General features: G+C 42.5%; 1 protein-coding gene across 1 annotated transcript in view; it reads right to left on the reverse strand.

The window, feature by feature from the left end:
- Positions 1 to 4,253: 4,253 nt before the first annotated feature.
- The window catches only part of LOC308515356 (protein mono-ADP-ribosyltransferase PARP14-like), a gene marked incomplete at both ends in the record, with an annotated part of 58,245 nt that continues 41,327 nt past the window's right edge, over positions 4,254 to 21,171 (reverse strand). The window contains 4 exons of the mRNA XM_081085981.1: positions 4,254 to 4,543; positions 4,882 to 5,056; positions 17,477 to 17,610; positions 18,877 to 19,476. Coding sequence (XP_080942107.1) covers positions 4,254 to 4,543; positions 4,882 to 5,056; positions 17,477 to 17,610; positions 18,877 to 19,476 — 1,199 coding nt within the window. The remainder of the gene's footprint in view (positions 4,544 to 4,881; positions 5,057 to 17,476; positions 17,611 to 18,876; positions 19,477 to 21,171) is intronic.

The raw sequence follows: 21,171 nt of genomic DNA on the forward strand, positions 1-21,171 counted from the left end.
GGTCTCAATGGCCGTGGACTCTGTGGGGCGCAGATTTCGCCCCGCGCGCGCGAGCTCGGTCCTCTCTCCAACCCGAACTGCAAACTGCACCTTTAGGGGAAGTCTAACCTTTCCGTGAGAAGAAGCAGTGCTCGTCTGAGTTCACGCAGTCACGCTGCTTGAGATCCCCTGTTTCCAGGTTAGAAGCTGATCTCTGGACGCAGGCAACAGCTACCCAAGATGGCGCAGTCTCCGCTGCTGAGCTGGCACACCGAGAGAGGTTTCAGCCGCAGTCTCCAACTGTCCTTTTGTTTCTGGGGGTTCTCAGTCTTTCCCAGCTGCAGACAGTCTCTCAGCTGAAAATCCTCTGCCTATTCGGGCTGTATGTTACCCGTTTCAGCTGCTCACCCTTATCTGCTCCAGACAGGGCACAGGACACGTCCGTTTATATCTCTGCCATTTTCTCCCCTCGGGGATATAATTCTTACCCTACAGGATTGTTTGGGGAATACAATTAGCACTGTATATGAAAGCATCTATTATACTATCTGGTACAAGCTAAGTGCACAATAAGCAGTGTTTGAGCCTGAGATTTACCTAGGGAAAAGTTAAAAAAGAAACTTTCCTTTACCGTCCAACAGATACTGAGTTAGCAAATTAGCATTATATTTCATTCCTTTGCTGTGTGTATTTGATTTAAATCATCAAAAGCTAGGCTGCCAAAGAAAATATGCCATTTAATCATCTTAGAATTCATTTCATCTTAACATAACAAGAGAGTTTCACACTAAAAATGTAGCAGGCATTGTCCTACTCTTTCCACTGGGACCAAATGTGCACCAATGAAAAGTTATAAGAAGGCAGATTTGGATTCAACATTAAAAGGACCAACTGGGGCCTGGGCTACTGTGCTGCACAACTCCAGGGGACACGATTCATCTACGCGACAAGGCAGACCACAGCCCTGAGCTGTGCAGGGCCCAGCTGCACTGCAGTCCCCGAGCCCCAACTGGAGTCCCTATGTCATAGGCTGGCTCATGAAAAACGAAGTTCCCTATCATGGAATCTGTTCAATTTAAGGCAACATGACAATAATCAAGGATGTAGAAGAAAGGGTTCCCACTTGGATAGGAGTCTGACTTGACCTTTTCAGTCTTTTTGTTTATTTGTTTGTTTCTTTGTTAATCCTCACCCAACCAGGGCCTGGGCCCCGGAGGAGCCTGAAACCAAGGTACATGCCCTTGACTTGAATCAACCTTGACTAGAATGTGCACCTTTTCATTGGTGCACATTTTGTTCCTTTGGTCCGCAGGCTGACGCTCTATCCACTGAAGCAAACTGGCTAGAGGGACCTTTTCATTCTTAATTGGTTCATGAAACATTTCTGGAAAATCCATTGGACTTCAGATGCAGGCCTCAGTCCAGGGATAAAATAAAATGAATAAGACACCATCTCTGCCCCCAGGAAAGACTTCAGTTCACTCATTATGTTGTGCTCCCCACAGTAATATGACATCCTGACATGGTAACATCTGTCCCCTAGTGGCAGCTAAAATTGCATAGCTGTGCCCTCGGCTTTTAAGATTAAGGCTTTCCTTTTTTTCCCCTAGAAATATAAACCTATTCTTTTCTTTTTTTTTTTTTAATTAAATCTTTATTGTTCAGATTATTACATTTGTTCCTCTTTTTTCCCCCCATAACTCCCCTCCTCCCAGTTCCCGCCCCACCCTCCGCCCTCACTCCCCACCCACTGTCCTCATCCATAGGTGCACGATTTTTGTCCAGTCTCTTCCCGCATCTCCCACACCCTTTTCCCCCCCAAGAATAGTCAGTCCATTCCCTTTCTATGTCCCTGATTCTATTATAATCACCAGTTCATTCTGTTCATCAGATTATTTATTCACTTGATTCTTAGATTCACTTGTTGATAGATGCATATTTGTTGTTCATAATTTGTATCTTTACCTTTTTCTTCCTCTTCCTCTTCTTAAAGGATACCTTTCAGCATTTCATATAATCCTGGTTTGGTGGTGATGAACTCCTTTAGCTTTTCCTTATCTGTGAAGGTCTTTATCTGACCTTCAATTCTGAATGATAGCTTTGCTGGATAAAGCAATCTTGGTTGTAGGTTCTTGGTATTCATCACTTTGAATATTTCTTGCCACTCCCTTCTGGCCTGCAAAGTTTCTGTTGAGAAATCAGCTGACAGTCGTATGGGTATTCCCTTGTAGGTAACTGAGTTTCTTTCTCTTGCTGTTTTTAAGATTCTCTCTTTATCTTTTGCTCTTGGCATTTTAATTATGATATGTCTTGGTGTGGTCCTCTTTGGACTCCTTTTGTTTGGGGTTCTCCGCACTTCTTGGACCTGTAAGTCCATTTCTTTCACCAGGTGAGGGAAGTTTTCTGTCATTATTTCTTCAAATAGGTTTTCAATATCTTGCTCTCTCTCATCTTCTGGCACCCCTATAATTCTGATGTTGGTACGCTTGAAGCTGTCCCAGAGGCTCCTTACACTATCCTCGCATTTTTGGATTCTTTTTTCATTTTGCTTTTCCGTTTGGGTGTTTTTTGCTTCCTCGCATTTCAAATCATTGACTTGATTCTTGCGCTCCTCTGTTCTGCTGTCGGGAGTCTGTATAATATTCTTTATTTCAGTCAGTGTATGCTTAATTTCTAGTTGGTTCCCCAATATAACATCGAGGGTCTCATTAGTTTTCTTGTAGATCTCATTAAGTTTATCGGCGGCTTCTAAACAGTTCTTGAGAGACCTTAAAAGTGTGGTTCTGAACTCTATATCTTCCATTGACAATTTTGTCCTGTTTCTTTGTCTCTGCATTTTATTATGCTTCCTTGATGCACCCCCTAGTGGTCTTTGTTCATGGTCTTATAATTAAATCTTGATTGTTGTAGCTAATTCCAGGGAGGGTTTGACCTCCAGGCCAAGTGGCTAGGAGAATCAGCTGTGTCAGCAGTGAGAGAACTTCTGTCCTCTAGGGAGGTGCTAATCTGGCGTTTGCCTGAGGCTATCCGGCAAATGCCTCTGTGCAGGGCTTGGGCGGGGCGGGTCGCACAGGATCAACAGGGTGGGTCGGAGAGAGCAGTTATGGCGACTCTCAGTCCTGTCCCCAGGGGCTCTGCCTCTCTGAGTCCCAGCACCCGCTGCAAAGCTCGGAGAGAAAGCTGCACTCGCTCTGACCGAAGCCAGGCAGTCCCGCTTCTCCCGTTTGAGTCTGGGTCCCTAAAGACTCGCCTGTATCTGGAGCTCAGAGTCTGCGACTCCCTCCCGATTGAAAACGCCAACCGCGCCCTCCGCCGGCAGCCCGCTCCGCGCACTCCGCACCTCAGAATTTGACTTCAGCACTGCGCCTCCTCTGAGTGTCCGTATGCGTATCTCTTTCCTCCTAGTTGTAGGACTTCCACTCAGCCAGCGTTCCAGTGGTTCTGGGTGATGTCCGTTCCGTCTTTTAGTTTCACTTTTGAAGTAGTTGTTCAAAGCAGCAAACTCCGGCGTTAACCTATGCCGCCATCTTGGTTCTCACCTGTTCTTTTCTTCTACAGATTTGATGTCCCTGGTTGTGGACACACAGTTGTAACTAAATTAATCTAATTTCAATTCTCAAATTTATTGATTTCAAGAAATGGTCGCTGCAGTTATGAAAGAGAAGCTGAAGAAAGTCTGATTTCAGTGACAAGGATCCTTTGATCTTAGAATCAGCGGTTAAGAGAAAAAAATCTAAAACTTGTTGTGCATAGTATAGATTAGCAATTTTGAACTGGTGTGCCACAAAAGTTTTTAGAACATGCAATACCTGACTAGTCAGGGACACTGACCTCGTTTCCGTTAGATTGTCAAGTGAAAAAATGACAACAGCCACCCGGCGGTGTGGCTCAATGGTTGAGCATCAACCTATGAACCAGGAGGTCACGGTTCAATTCCTGGTCAGGGCACATGCCCAGGTTGCAGGTTCAGTCCCTACTGTGGGGCGTGCAGGAGGCAGCCGATCAATGATTCTCTCTCAACATTGATGTTTCTCTCTCCCCCTCTGCCTTCCTCTCTGAAATAAAAATATATATTTTAATGACAAGAGCCAGCACAAGAGCTGTGAATGAATCAAAACCATACCGCTGTGTTTTTTTTTTCTGTCAGATCAGCAAAAAATGTATTTTTGGTGTGTCACAGAATTTTTGTAATTAGTTTATGTGTGCCATGAGTTGAAAAGGTTGAAAATCGCTTGTGTAGATAATTAATGCCTTCTGTGAAGGATACCAAAATGCTATTGTTTAAAAGTAATGAGGTATTCTGGGTAAGCCTGGTAGTCATAAAATACCACAAATAAACTTGGATTGATCACATTATCTGTGACAGTATCATACAGGTCAAGAGGATTTTGAGGATTCTTTGGAGGAGGCACAAGTAATGAATGATTTCCAGGTGCGTACAGTCCAGTGAGCACACGCACATAATACATATGCTTTTTCCCATTTGCATCTGGTCTGGAGTAAGTATCATTGGCAGAATAACTGGCACTGACAGCAAAGTAGGTTCCCTTTCCAAATGCCACAGCTGTGAAAAGAAAAACAACATTTTAAAGAATTCCAATTTGTCTATAATTTGATGTATTGACTCAATATGTCAAATAATGTTAATATAATGTTCAGTTCTTTCTAAAGCCTCCTTAAAAATAATGTGTGTGTATTTTTAATTTTAAAAAATCATTCCTCCACCTCAAAGGGCCAGTCAGTCCCTTTAGGAGGAAACATAGTGAGTCTGACCTGAAACTTTGGCTGCACCCTGGCCATGAGCCATGAGGGAATACAATGCAATCCGCGGGACCCCTGAGCCAGCTTGGCTTCTCTTGGCTGACACCTCCTTTGGAGCAGCCACGTGACTTACTTCCTTACCATTCTTTCCTGCATAACTGCGGTTAAAGCCATGTTGATTGACATGTGGCAAGGAGTCAGCATCTGTCCCATGGAAGAGCAGCTTCTCATTTTGTGTATGGCCATTCTTGTCATCCATGGTTTTTTTCTTTGTCTGGTAGGACTGCCAGAGACTTGGATTCTGGATTCTCTCAATCTGCAAATCAATAAGGAAAAACATTCTGTCAGTGCCAAGGGCCTGTGGCAAGATACAGCAAATGAAACATGATCCCTATTTTTATTTAAAAAATATTTTTATTGATTTCAGAAAGGAAGGGAAAGAGAAACATCAATGATGAGAGGGAATCACTGATCGGCTACTTCCTGTATGTCCCCTACTGGGGACTGAGCCCACAACTCAGACATGTGCCCTTGACCAGAATCGAACTTGGGCAGGCCCACACTCCATCCACTGAGCCAAACCAGCCAGGGAACTAGTTTTTTCTTTTACTAGTAATCTTCACCCAAGGATATGCTTAGAGAGAGGAAGGGGAAAGAGTAGAGATAGAGATAGAGACAGAGATAGAGAGAGGCAATGATGTGAGAAACATTGATCTATTGCTTCCCATATGTGGCCAAAGAAGACTCAAAATCACAACCTAGGTATGTTCCCTGACCAGGAATCAAATCCAAAACATTTTGGTGTTCCGGATGGCACTCCAACCAATGGAGCCACCACTGGCCAGGGCATGACCACTATTTTTTATAAGTAAAAATTACTATAAACAGCAAATTCAATGCCATGTGGCAGCTCTCTGCATTCAAAAATCTTTTTACATCCAGTGCTTCACAAATCGGGCCTTGGGGAAAAGTTACTTTAATTTTTAACATCTTTTATGCACCACATGCAGCAAGCAATATTTAGGATCTTGGATGACCAAGGTAGCTCAATTCCGGCTTCTTACTTTCACTGTAATTACTGCTCCTATTGCAATCTATCCCTTTTTGTCCCTTTGCCTCTCTCCTCTTCAGTCCTTTTAAGATATTGGTTTACCTAGCCAAGTTCTAACCACAGGAGAAGCACTAGAATGTCTAGGGAAGAAGGAAATTAGTTAATGGAATTTAATCTCTCATCCAATTGGAAGAGTGAATGTTGAACCCTGAGGCAGGGAACCTGGCTGTAGACCAAAGTGGCCATGCTTTTTCTTTTCTAATTTATTTTTCAATTACATTTTATATTCACTACCATTCTCTATTAGTTTCAGGTGTACAACAAAGTAGTTAAAAAAAATTAGGTACTTTACCGCGTGGTCCCCCCACTGGGTCAAGTACCCACCTAGTCATATACCCATTTATCTCGATATCATGGACTATATTCCCTACACTGTAATCTACACTTCTGTGGCTATTCTGCAACTAGCAATTTGTACTTCTTCATCCCTTCATCTTTGTCACCATGTCCCCCAATACCCTCCCTTCTAACAGCTATCAGTCTGTCCTCTGTATCTATGAGTCTGTTTCTATTTTGTTTATTTATTTTATTCATTAGATTCCACATATAAGTGAAATCATATGGCATTTTTCTTTCTCTGACTTATTTCACTTAGCATAATCCCCTCTAGTTCCATTCATGCAGGCATAAAAGGTAAGACTTTCTTCTTTTTTACAGCCCAAAGTAGTATTCCAATGTGTAAATGTACTGCCACTTTATTATCCACTCGTCCACTGATGAGCACTTGGGCTGCTTCAAAATTTTGGATATTGTAAATACTGCTGCAATGAATATAGGGGTGCATATATATTTTTTTGAACTAGTGTTTCTACTTTCTTTAGAGATAGTCCCAACAGTGGAATCACTGGGTTAAAAAGCAATTCATTTTTAATTTTTTGAGGAACCTCCACACCATTCTCCATAATGGCTACACCAATCTGCATTTCACAGTGGCCATGCACTGACCATCCTCTTTGGGCAGTGGTTCCAGGGCTGTGGTTAAAACTCCTTGGGTCCTGGATTGCAGATAAGCTTCAAAACTTCCCTAACTGAAGAGAAACTAAGATGGCGGCATAGATAAACACCTGAAATTGCTGCCTCGCACAACCACTTCAAAACTACAACTAAAGGACAAAACAGACATCATCCAGAACCACAGGAAGGCTGGCTGAGTGGAAATTCTACAACTAGAAGGAAAGAGAAAGGCACACTGAGACTCAGAGGAGGTGCGGAAATAAAGTGCAGAGGTAAGGCGGTGCATGCAGAAAGGGCTGGCAACTGAGGACATGGTTGTCTTTTTCAATCGGGAGGGAGACACAAGCTCTAGAATGCTCTGAATTCCAGTTCCAGGTGAGACTCTGGGGACTCAGACTCATACGGAGAGAAACTGGACTGTCTGGCATCGGTTGGAACTCGAGGGCGGTTTTCTCTCAGAGGTGCTTGCAGTGATTACCAGGACACTGAGACCCGGGGCCACTTAGGGCAGGGCTGAGGATCAGCCATAGCTGTTTACTCCACCCTATTGATTCCCTGAGACCCCGCCTCACCCAAGCTGTGTGCAGAGGCTTTTGCATATGAATGGCCTGGCAATCTAAAATTACCTAACAAATTGCAACTGGGTCAGAGACCCAGAACATCCAAAAGAAGGCCCAAGGCCCCACAGCAGCTTGCATTGCTTCATAGCTGTGCCTCACCTGGGCACCTCCAAACCCCAAACATAGAAGAGGAGTCTACAGATCTCTCCATAGATCCTGCTGGGTGGCCTCAGGCAGAGGCTAAATTAGCACCTCCTTAGAGATCCAAGAGCCAGTGTACCCAGTGGTCAGAGTGGGACCATCCAGATTACAACTCCTCAGATCCATAAGGGACACACTCAGGGGGCAGACTCAGTGAGCACCAAAGCTCCACTGAAGCAAGTCTTGCCCCAGAAGGGTTTCTCCAGCACAGAAGTTCTCCCACCGTAGACACAGCTGATTCTCACGCCAATTGGCCTGGAGGTCAATTCCTCCCAGTGATACCAACAACAATCAAGACTTAACTACAAAAAGACTGTGCACACAGCCCACAAAGGAGTGCACCAAGAGTGTCCAGCTCAGGTAATTGGGGAGGCTGAACCACTGGGCCCTATAGGACACCTAGCACACAAAGCAACTCTATCAACACAGGGAAGCAGCCAAAATGCGGAGACAAAGAAACAGGTCATAAGTGACAGAAATGGAGGAAAGCAAACTACTGGATATAGAGTTCAAAACCACAGTTATAAGGTTTTTCAAGAATTTTCTAGAAACCGCCGATAAATTTAGTGAGACCCTTGAGGATATGAAAAAGGACCAAATCGAGATTAAGCATACACTGACTGAAATAAAGAATAATATACAGAGATCCAACAGCATAATAGAGGATCACAAGAATCAAGTCAGAGATTTCAAATATGAAGAAGCAAAAAACATCCAACCGGAAAAGCAAAAAGGAAAAAGAATCCAAAAATATGAAGACAGTGTAAGGAGCCTCTGGGACAACTTCAAGCATACCCACATCCGAATTATGGGGGTGCCAGAAGAAGAGAGAGAGCAAGATATTGAAAACCTATTTGATGAAATAATGACAGAAACCTTCCCCTACCTGGTGAAAGAAATAGACTTACAAGTCCAGGAAGCGCAGAGAACCCCAAACAAAAGGAATTCAAAGAGGACCACACCAAGACACATCATAATTAAAATGCCAAGAGCAAAAGACAAAGAGAGAATCTTAAAAGCTGCAAGAGAAAAACAGTGAGTTACCTACAAGGGGTTACCCATACAATTGTCAGCTGATTTCTCAACAGAAACTATGTAGGCCAGAAGGGAGTGGCAAGAAATATTCAAAGTGATAAATAGCAAGAACCTACAACCAAGATTACTTTACCCAGCAAAGCTATCATTCAGAATTGAAGGTCAGATAAAGAGCTTCACAGATAAGAAAAAGCTAAAGGAGTTCATCACCACCAAACCGGTATTATATGAAATGCTGAAAGGTATTCTTTAAAAAGAGGAAGAAGAAGAAAAAGGTAAAGATAAAAATTAAGAACAACAAATACATATCTATCAATAAGTGAATCTAAAAATCAAGTGAATAAAAAATTTGATGAACAGAATAAACTGGTGAATATAATAGAAACAGGGGCATAGAAAGGGAGTGGACTGACAATTCTAGGGGGAAAGGGGGTGTGGGGGTGTCGGGCTGCAGGAAGAGACTGGACAAAAATTGTACACCTATGGATGAGGACAGTGGGGGGTGGGGAGGTAAGGTCAGAAGGTGGGGTAGGAACCGGGTGGAGGGGAGCTATGGGGGGGAAAAAGAGGAACAACTGTAATAATCTGAACAATAAAGATTTATTTAAAAAGAGGAGTCAGAGCCAGGATTTGAACCCAGATGGTTGTAGAGTCTCTGCTCTTAACCCTGCCACTGTGGCACCATGGTATTCCCTGGAACGTGAATGCCATGCAGACAGGGAGCTGGCCTGTCTTGCCCCTGCTGTATCTCCAGCCCTGGAAAAGTGCCTTACCCATAGGAGATGCTCCATAAACATTTGTAAAATGAAAGAATTCCCAGTTGGGAGCCTGTAAGCAGAGACTGCTGTTGGATATGTGCTCATCAAGTACTGGTTGCACAAAGGAGTGTCAGAGGAGAGTGACTCCTCTGAGGTCCCCTAAGGCAGTGGTGGTGAGCCTATGACACACGTGTCAGAGGTGACACGCAATCTCATTTTTTCTGGTTGATTTTTCTTTGTTAAATGGCATTTAATATATGAAATAAATATCAAAAATATAAATCTTTTTTATACTATGGTTGAAAATATCAAGAAATTTCTATATGTGACACAGCACCAGATTTAAGTTAGGGTTTTTCAAAATGCTGACACGCCGAGCTCAAAAGGTTTGCCATCACTGACCTAGACAGACCATGAATTGTGGTTAGAGAGACCCAGGTTCAAATCCCAGCTCCTGCATCCTTGAGTATAAAAACAGGGAGACCACCTGCTGGGAAAGCTCATCATGCAGACTGATGACAGTGTGAATGGTGCAAGCAGACCCTTCCCCTTGTAACTCCTGCAAGACCTGACCCCAGGCCTCATCCCCAGGAAGGCTGCCTCTTCCACCCCAAGCCAGGAATGGATTTCCCAGAGAGAGGCTGGGGCACTGGTAGGGTGTGATCATGCCTCAAATAGGTCACTTGCCAGCTGGTCACTTTTTCCCACTGTTGCTGACCCAGAGACAGCTGGAAAACCTGCTTGCTTAAGGAGGAGGAGAGGTGGAATGGAGGGCAGCAAGGAAAAGGCCTTGACCCTGTCGTACCTCCCACCTCCCAGGGCTCCAGTCTTGTGTGGGGGTACACCAGAGTGGGAGGAGGGGCTGGGCTAATGGCAGAGTCTGAGGGCCTTAGAGGCTGCTGGGGGGCTTGCTTAACATGCAGTTCTGGCCCCACCCCTGAAAGGCCAGGTGCTGGAATCTCCATCGTAAGGAACTCCCCAAACTACTTTGACGCAGGCCTCAGACTGCCCTTTGAGGTGCCCTGGCTGAGGGGTCCCTCCCGAGCACCAACCCTGGCTCAGGGTCTTCCTAAGTTCCTCTTCTCATTCTGTCCCAGTGTTACCTGGTGTCAGAAAATGGGAGTCCTAATGGTGCAGTAAGATGCTCATTTCAGGTTTTCTGCTCACGTTCCCCCATTCCTCACCCTCATTCCTCACCTGCTGCCCAGCTCTGACTCTTTCCCCGACTTGACTTGGCTGAAGATCTGCACTGTCTCCTCTATGGCTGCCCCTCAGCAGTCTCAATTGGTGGACAGAGCTGCAGGGGGCACCACCCCGCACTCTGTTTGGGGAGCACCCCCTCTGGAGAGATGAGGGGCAGGCAGCAAGCCTGGTGCTGGGGGCGAGGGTGTGTGTGTGTGGGGAGAAAATTAAAAAAATAAAATAAAAAAATTCCCTGATCAATAGGCAGTGGTAGGTTCATAAAGTTGTCAGAATCTTCTTTCATTCTAAAGGACTCAGTTCTAAATACTGTTACCTGCCATCATCTGGTTTGTTTGTTTTTTCAGTTTTGGGATTCCTATTTTTAATTAAGATATAGTTTGACCTCTAGCTCAAAATCTCTGCATTATCATGCATTTTGTTTATCTGATTTGTGATTTTAAAATTTATTTTTCTTTTTATCTACAATTAAGTTTCTAATCTTTAAACTGCCTACTTCCATTCCATTTCTATTTACCTTAAATTTTATTTCTTTTACTCATCTTCCAAAAGACTTAAAAATTTCATCTTAAAGAGTTTTGAAATAATTCTTACTTCTTAGTCTTTTCATTCTTGTTCCTCACCTTTTTTTAGTATATGTGCTGCTGAAGCTAGCACCCAGCTTTCTCAAATTTAATAACCACACAAAGAAAAGAATTACTTCAAGTAGTTTTCAAAACAGAAATCTGATTCTATATTCCTAATGGGGTAAATTATAAGGTTAAAAAAAACACTGCAAGTAAATCTTAAAACTTTACTTAGTAGGTTTATGTTAGCAGCAGGCTTCTGGCTGTAGTAAACTATTTGTATCAGACCAATCCTCTTGCCAACAACTATTAGAAGGGCTTGAGGGTGAGGGCAAGGGGTAGAGCTTTTTGAAGGCACCAAGGATTTGATGGGCCAAGTTCCAAGATAGAAGGGCAGTGCTGAGTGAAAAAAAAAAAAAAAAGTCAAAAGATAATAGAGTAACACCTTCAACGTGCTTAAAGAAAATAACTGTCACCAGAATTCTACACCCAGCAAAGATGCCGGGGTCCGACCCCAGCGGGTCCAGGGGTCCCCAAAGGTGTGGACGGAGTCGGCGAAGAAGGAATGACACGGAGACAGTGTTCAGTTGATCAGCAGCCTAGCCAAGATCTCCAGCCAGGATCTCCAGCCAAGTTCTGGTCTGGATCTCCAAGAGGTTCTGCTTAGGATCTCCAGCCAGGTTCTGTGTCCATGTTGTCTTGCTAGGTTCTCCAGGTTCTCCAGCCAGGTTCTGTAGCCAAGTTCCCTCGCTAGGTTCTCCAGCCAGGTTCTGTCCAGGTTCTCAAGCCAGGTTCAGTCACCAGGTTCTAGTCAGGTTCTCTTGCCAATTTCTGTAATCAGGTTCAGTCCCGGATCTTTTGCCATGTTCTCTCGCTAGGTTCTGTCTCTAGGTTCTGAGGCCAGTTTCTGTCCAGGATCTTTTGCCATGTTTTCTCCAGCGAAGTTCTTCTGTCTCTAGAGAACGTTCTGTGTAGGTTCTGTGCCTCCTGGTTCTGTCTTCTTAGTTCTGTGTCTTGCTGTCTTCCTCGTTCTGTCTTCTAAGTTCTGTCTTGTTAGTTCTGTCTCTCACTGTCTTGTTACATCTGTATTTATACCAGTTGATTCAATCCTATCAATCTCTATTTCAAAGGTTAGGGCGTTTCTTATCTCCATTCCAGGGAGTAAAGATTATGTAGCTTAAGCATGATTGTTCGTAGTTAAAGTGATTAATTTCCCACCTGGCACTTAGTTAAGAGGTTTTATTCCCTCCCTAACTTCAGGGGAAAATCCCTACCTGGGGAAACAACCTTTCTCAGAGACCTTGGTTAAAACACATAGTGCCAAGAAGGTGAGCAAACATATTAAGAACAGTATGCCATATATGCCAGGTTCCTTGAAACAGCAAGCATGGACCAGCTCCCGGCAAATTCCCCCTTTTCTATTTTTTAAAAGCGGGCATTAAAAAGAAAAACCCAAAATGCTCTCTTGTATCCATTTTAAGAGTAGGATTGGCGCTTTCCGCTATTACCTGAGTCCTGATCTATCACCCCAGGGAGAGCTTGCCAATCCTGCACTTTCCCGGGGTGGAAAGGCTGCAGTGGGGTTAAAGATAAGGCTCCTTGGGCCTACCTCCTCCCATGCCTTTACATTTACCTTTCCTTCCTCAGAAAAGCATGGACATACTTCTTGTATAAAACGTTCTGTATGACTGGGAGTAACCTTAATTCCTCTGCTAGCAAGCATATGTGTTAAAAGATCAATATACAGTCTTATTTCTTTAGACTCAGTATGGCACATCTTCTTAATTTAAAGATCAATACAGAGTCTTCTTTCTTTGGACTCAGTATGGCACATCTTCTTAATTTAAAGATCAATACAGAGTCTTCTTTCTTTGGACTCAGTATGGCACATCTTCTCAATCTAAGAATCAATACAGAGTCTTCTTTCTTTGGACTCAGTATGGCACATCTTCTCAATCTAAGAATCAATACAGAGTCTTCTTTCTTTGGACTCAGTATGGCACATCTTCTCAATCTAAGAATCAATACAGAGTCTTCTTTCTTTGGACTCAGTATGGCACATCTTCTCAATCTAAGTTCTGTACTATCCACCTTCTTACCCTACTTATCCTCTGTAGGGGGGTCTGCAGTACCCTGGTGGAGTCCTATCCGTCCCGAGTGTGGGGTTCTCAATGGGGGGGGTGGGGGGGGGCTTACCTAGGGGAATCCTGTTCCATGAGTTCCCAAAGGTGTGGACGGAGTCGGCGAAGACTATCCACCCTCTTCCTACGGTGGAGTCCTATCCGTCCCGAGTGCGGGGCGCTTACCTAGGGGTCCCTGTTTGGGCGCCAGATGCTGTGGTCCAACCCCAGCAGGGCCAGGGGTTCCCAAAGGCGTAGACGGAGTCGGCGAAGAAGGAAGGACACAGACACAGTGTTCAGTTGATCAGCAGCCTAGCCAGGATCTCCAGCCAGGAACTCCATCCAAGTTCTGGTCTGGATCTCCAGGGAAGTTCTGGTTAGGATCTCCAGCCAGGTTCTGTGTTCATGTTCTCTTGCTAGGTTCTCCAGCCAGGTTCTCCAGGTTCTCCAGCCAGGTTCTGTAGCCATGTTCCCTCGCTAGGTTCTCCAGCCAGGTTCTATCCGGGTTCTCCTGCCAAGTTCTCTTGCCAGGTTCTGTCCAGGTTCTGTTGCCATGTTCTCTCGCTAGGTTTTCCAGCCAGGTTCTGTCTCCAGGTTCTGCCCAGGTTCTCCTACCAGGTTCTCTTGCTAGGTTCTGTCTCTAGGTTCTGTGGCCAGTTTCTGTCCAGGATCTTTTGCCATGTTTTCTCCAGCGAAGTTCTTCTGTCTCTAGAGAACGTTCTGTGTAGGTTCTGTGCCTCCTGGTTCTGTCTTCTTAGTTCTGTGTCTTGCTGTCTTCCTCGTTCTGTCTTCTAAGTTCTGTCTTGTTAGTTCTGTCTCTCACTGTCTTGTTACATCTGTATTTATACCAGTTGATTCAATCCTATCAATCTCTATTTCAAAGGTTAGGGCGTTTCTTATCTCCATTCCAGGGAGTAAAGATTATGTAGCTTAAGCATGATTGTTCATAGTTAAAGTGATTAATTACCCGCCTGGCACTTAGTTAAGAGGTTTTATTCCCTCCCTAACTTCAGGGGAAAATCCCTACCTGGGGAAACAACCTTTCTCAGAGACCTTGGTTAAAACACATAGTGCCAAGAAGGTGAGCAAACATATTAAGAACAGTATGCCATATATGCCAGGTTCCTTGAAACAGCAAGCATGGACCAGCTCCCGGCACAAAGATATCCTTCAAAGAATGAAAGTGAAATTAAGACATTTTCAGACAAAAACTTAGACTACCAGGAACATCACAACCAGATCTTCACCAGAAGGAAAAGTAAAACCAGAAGGAGAATGATCCCAAGGTGTGGGCATGAAAATGCAAGAAGAATGGAAGAGCAGTGGGATAGAAGGGTAAATATACAATGACTGTATTAAAAATATAAAAAGTTTTATAGGGTTTCAAATATACATAGAAATAAAATACAGGTAAAAGTAGTACAAGAGGCAGGAGGGGACAAGTGGGTTTAAAGTGTTCAAAATTCATTGCATTGTTTGGGAAATGAGAACTATACTAATTTGCACTAGAGTTTAATAATCTCTAAGTAACCAATGTAAGGATTGTAATAGGATGTATAATGGGCATTCTAATAGGGCATAAAAATGAAATGATAAAAAAACCTAATATAAAATAACATAGGAAAAGAGAGAAAAGGAGCAGAGTAGAAATAATACATAGAAAAAAAGATTAGCCCTAACCAGTTCGGCTCAGTAGAAGATTAATATGGCATATTTAAACCCAAATATATCAATACATTCATTAAACAGACTAAGTACTGCAACTAAAAGTTAAAGATTGACCCAGCCAGTGTGGCTCAGTGGTTGAGCATCCAACCAGGAACCAGGAGATCAAGGTTTGATCCTGGTAAGGGCACATGCCTGGGCTGCAGGCTCTATCCCCAATAGGGAATGTGCAGGAGGCAGCCAATCAAGGATTCTCTCTCATCATTGATGTTTCTATCCCTCCCTCCCTCTCCCTTTTTTCTCTCTGAAATCATCAAAAACATATTTTAAAAAAGGAAAGATATTCCAAATGGATGAAAAAACAAAAACAAAACTCAAGTATATGCTATTATCTTAATTACACAGTTATAGGAAGTTGAAAAGGAAAAGGGTTAGAGATGCCAACAATAACCAAAAGAAGGAGGGAGAAGATGGCTTGTCCTGCTGCAAGACAATTTATCTCCCCATATGTACCTGGATCCTTTCACGTTGTTGCCCCAGCGCTGGAGCTCAGAGGGAATGAGCCTAAGTCTGTATAGAGGTCACAGGGAGTTCTCTTCCCAGCACTGCAACCCTGGGCTTGGGGCGTGGTATTGGACTCCGGTTTAAAAACATACCACATGTGGGTGTCAGACCATCCCATTCTGTACCTCACCCCTCCTACCAGTGTCAATGTGCTTTCTTCTTCTTCTTCTTTTTTTTTTTTAAAAAAACACATATTTCTTTATTGATTTCAGGGAGGAAGGGAGAAGGAGAGATAGAAACATCAATGATGAGAATCCTTGATTGGCTGCCTCCTGCACACCCCCTACTGGGGATCGAGCCCGAAACCCAGGCATGTGTCCTTGGTCGGAATGGAACCTGGGACCCTTCAGTCCACAGGCTGACACTATATCCACCGAGCTAAGACAGCTAGGGCAATGTGCTTTCTTCTTTAATTCTCTAGCTGTAGGACTTCCATTCAGCAGATTTCAGGTGGTTCTGAATGATGGTTGTTTTATTTTTTAGTTGTAATTTTGATGTGGTTGTGGGAAGATGCAAGTGCCAGCGTTTTCCTTTGCCACTATCTTGGTTTCTCTCTGGTATATATTTCTTAGGACATTTCAAATCTTGTTTGAATTATTATGTGCTTAACTACATGAGTAAACAGAATGGGGGAGAATACCACAAATGGGGCCAAAAGGCACTGGCACCCTTCAGTTGGCAATAGAAAGGTGACAATATAATGGAGGAAATCAGGATTCCAGGCCAGGGCAGTAAATAGCAATGTAGTCTGGCTGCACAGCACAGGGAGGCCAGGCTGAGAACTAGGCCTCTGAAGTCTGGAGCGATGCTAAGACTTTGGTACTTTCCAGTCACTTAACATATAAATGCACTTGCCTCAGGTTCTCTCTCTTGGGAGAAGCAGCTGGAGGTCATCAGAGCATCCCCTCACATTGGTGTTTGGGGCATGTCCCCAGTTCTAAAGAGCAGTTGTGGCCATGCAAATAGAAAGTAAAAGAAAATTTGCAAAGACAGGAATTTTAGACCTTATTGGCACACTCATTATTATGGATGAAGAGAAGGAACTCAAAAATCTCTAACTTTGGGGGATCAATCGGGGGGAAAAGGAGACATGTAAAACTTTAGACAATAAAAAAAAAAAATCTCTGGCTTTATTCAGGAAGTGGTGGAACCAAGGTCAGAAAAGAGAAGGAAGGGGAAGATAATTACTTAGAGATGATGAGTTAGGTTTTACGAAATTGACCTTGCACATAGATAATCAAGTGGAGATATTTTTAGTCCTTTGGGACTATATTCTAGAGCTAGAGTGAAAGATCCAGGTTGGTGATATGTTGACTCGAGAGCTATTAACATTAAAATGATAGCTGCATCCATGAAGAATAAAAACATTCCCTGGTGAAGTGCAAAGACAGTAGACCAAAGTATAAACCCTGTGGGTAAAGCTAGGATGAGGGCTAGGATGAGGGCTTTGGAGGAGAAACATATCAGTGATAACGAAAGGAGAAATAATAAAGAAGAAAACATCAAAGAATTATTGCCATATAATTCAAGAAAGAACACAAATTTAAAATAGCAATATTAATTTTTAAGAGTAGGAGATGCCAAATACTAGTAAATGAGATGAACAGTGAAAGTACTAGTGAGTTTACTAAGGAAGCAAGCACTGTTGGCCTGTGAACAGTGGGGCAAAGGCACATAACCCAACCCTGAGAAGCCTTTGCCAGTCTCTTCTCATATCTTTGAATCTTTATTAGTTTGCTTCACAAAGGAAATATATGTTTTTAGTATTCTAATATCATATTGCAATCTACTGTCTTGTAATAACTGACTCAAAAATCTCAGTATTAATGTCTCAGGAATTATGGGGAGATGAGTAAAATCTAGAGTCTAAAATTTAATTACCATGAAATATTCTAATTCTGGGTTAAAAATATGATAGGAAGTAAATAGAAATGTATTTATCCAGGAACATGATACTCCTTATTTTCACCATTAAGAAACTCCATGTCATCAGAATGCTTACCTTCTCTATCTTGAATTGTGAGCAGGTCTGATTGAAGGCATCTGCCACTTTGCTGTATTCTGGTTGGCCAGGCTGTAACTCAACCAGACAGACACGCTGCTGCTTCATATCACTCCAGTGACTAGGGATCTCAACTGCAAAGTAGACATTTGAGGACACTCTGCATGCAGGAAGGCTCATCTACACAGTCCCCCTCCCCGGTATGCTTCAAAAAACCGAATAGCATGTGTGTTCTTGTTTTATAATCTCCTGATTGAATGTATTCAATACATTTCTTATATTTCTAGGAGAATGTTTTTCAAAGCATGGACCACAGACAACCACAGAACCAACTGTAATGCTTATTAAAACACACACACACACACACCGATCAATTCAAAATCTCTGAGAGACAGAACCTGTGTCTCTACATCTTCACAAGTTTTGATCATGCCCAGACTACACTGCATATTCTGCGCAGTCTCTAATCTGTCATAATTCAATAATTTAACAGTCAATTATTTCCCTATGATGTTTTAAATAGTCGCTATTGTCTTGTTAACAAATGCATGGATTTTCGCTAGAGCTCCCACCACAAGGCCATCCACATCTGTTCCTTCATTATTTTTCACAACATCCTTAAGAGTTGAGTGGGTAGTGGGTTTTGCTATGTCATAGTTTGTGGTGGCAGCTCCATCTCCTCTTCTGCTAAATGAGATTTTATTCTTGAGTTCTCATTGCCCCAGGGTTGCTCAGGGTGTGAGGAATTCATTCACACTTATCTCCCAAAAGATGAAGAAAAGGTACTGAAAGGGAAGCCATTTTTACTAGTTTTCAGTGGAGGAATTCTGTGGTTGGAAGTCTGTCTCACCTCTATACGAGACAAGAATTCCCTTCTCAGAAGCAGATCCAGTCAGAGAATCTGAGGCTGCTTCCTGTGTGTGTGTCTAGGAACTTTATTTTCAGGGCAGAGGAAGCAGTGACTTCTGGGAGACCCTGCAGGCTCCGGGGCCTTTCTGGGTACCAATCACAGAGGCAGAAAGTGCCCACATTCTGACCAGGCTGTCTTCCCCGTTTTGTTCTAAATAAAACCTTGGGCCACTTTCTTTAAAGCCCATGGCTGTCCCTCTCCGGACTGAAACAGCCATTACCTCCCAGAAGAACTGGCTCTAGGAAGCTTGTGAACTACAAAAAGGCAAGGTTTGGCTACGTTACCACTAAGATGGTCATCCTCAGGATGCTGGGCTCACCCAGGCAGTATTTTCCCAACCTTAATGTAAACTCCGTAAGTTTTCTATTTTAATGCATAAGAGTTACTTGCATTCTATCGACTTGACTACAATGTTGATAGACGTACAAAATAGTGTTAAGCCCAAAGTAAGTGTAAACTAGTGGATAACAAGCATGAAAGTTTGACTCACCTTGAGGCTTTGTGATGCGCTGAATTTGTAAACTGTGTCCGTTTGAATCTGTAGCAATGCATGTTTTCACGTCCACCGTGTAGTTCTGATTATTAATTTGGACATCAACTGTTTTTCCCTGTTTTTTTCTTGCCTCCTCCAATTTCATATTGGTCATTTTGTCAAAACTATGAAAAGTGTTATTGTCGTCATATTGCCATTCCACAAACTCAGTGATATAATCTGCTATGGATTCCTGCTCTTTGGCTGATCTAACTGTCTTGATCATCCCCTCAACTGCATTTCTAGCCTTTTCCACATCTCTGCTAATCCCTGAAACCTTAATCAAAGGTTTCTGATGGTCCAATTCCACCAAAATATTCAAGTCCTTCTGCAGCTTATTCAATTCCTCATATTCCTTTTCCTCAAAGTCTTTGATACATTCCTCTTCACTGGTGTAAAGACTCTGTTCCTTTTCCATCAAATGCTGTAGGCAGGAGAGGGCGTTTTGTACAGATGTTTCATTTTCACCACACACCTGAAAAATTGCTGATTCCATTTTCTTCTCCAAAAGCAAAGGCTTTCGTTTGGGGGGAGGTTGCTTTGAGAAGTCGAAAAATTCTAAAAAAAGAAACACAAGGGAATGCAACAATTGTTTTGGATTTTAAAAGATAAAAAAATATTTAGCTATTAGCTATTTCTCCCTTTCTTTCTCCTTTCCTCTGTTCCTCCCTCCCTACCTTCTTTCCTTCCTTTTTCTTTTATAGTTGCCATGCTGTATATTATATTTCTAGGACTTATTAATCTTATAATTGGAAGTGTGTACCTTTGACCACTTTCACCCATTTTGCCCACCTCCCACCACCCCACCTCTGGCAACCACCAATCTATTCTCTATCTGAATTCAGGTTTTTTAGATACCACATATTAGACCTACTATACATTGTTTGTCTTTCTCTGTCTGAAATTTCATTTAGCATAATGCCCTCAATGTCCATCCATGTTGGTGAAAATAACAGGATTTCCTTTTTTATGACTGAATAATATTCCATCATCTATGCAGGATTAGGCAAAAGTAGGTTTACAGTCATTCATATGGAAAATCTATACATATAAAAGCCTAAACGACTGTTAAACCTGATGACCAGCTGGTAGCTATGACATGCACTAACCATAAGGGGGGAAGATCCTCAATGCAGGAGCTTCCCCCTGGTGGTCAGTGTGCTCCCACAGCTAAGCTCCCACAGCCAGACAAACTCCCACGGCCCCAATCACCGGGCAGGCCGATGGACTCCACCTGTGCATGAATTTGTGCACCAGGCCTCTAGTAATACAATAATTTACAAGTAGTCATACAAGAATAAACTGAGTTTCACATACTCACAACTATAAACCTACTTTTGCTCCACCCTGTATATACCACATCTTCTTTATCCATTTATTTTGCCAATGGACAGTATGTTGTTTCCATGTCTTGGCTATCTCAATGATGCTTCAATGAACATGGGGAATATCTTTTAGAGATATCTTTTAGAGATAATGATTTCATTTCCTTCAGATAAATACCCAGAAGTGTAACTACTGAATCATGTGTTAGTTATATTTTTAATTTTTTAAGGAAACTCCTACTATATCCCATAGTGACTGTACCAGTTTACATTCCCAGTGCACAAGGATTCCCTTTTCTCCCCATTTTTGTCAACACATTTTTTGTCTTTTCCATAATAGCATTCTAATATGTGTGAAGTGATATCTCATTATTATTTTCATTTGCATTTCCCTGATGATTATTAATGCTAAGCACCTTTTCATGTACCTGTTGGCCAATTGTATATCTTCTTTGGAAAAAAAATATGTCTATTCATATCCTCTGTGCATTTTAAAATTGGATTGTTTGGGTTTTTTCTATTGAGTTGTATGAGTTCTTTATATATTTTTTATATTAACCCCTAATCAAGTATACAAATATTTTTGCAAATATTTTCTCCCTTTCAGTAGAAAAATATTGATGGTTTTCTTTGCTCTACAGAAGCTTTTTTGTTTGATATATTCCCACTTGTTTATTATTGCTTTTGCTGTGTGTGTTTTTGGTGTCAAATTCAAAAACTTATTGTCAAGACTGATGTTAAGAAGCTTACCCCTTATGTTTTCTTTTAGACGTTTTATGGTTTCAGGTCTTATATTCAAGTCTTTAATCTATTTTTGAGGGGAATTTTGTGTGTGGTGTAAGATAGCGGCCAGTTTCATTCTTTTGCATGGCTGTCCAGCTTTCCCAACACCATTTATTTTAGCACTAGAGGCCTGGTGCACAAATCC

The sequence above is a fragment of the Myotis nattereri genome (assembly GCF_964212035.1).
Source record: "Myotis nattereri genome assembly, chromosome: 3".
NCBI classification, from domain to species: domain Eukaryota; kingdom Metazoa; phylum Chordata; class Mammalia; order Chiroptera; family Vespertilionidae; genus Myotis; species Myotis nattereri.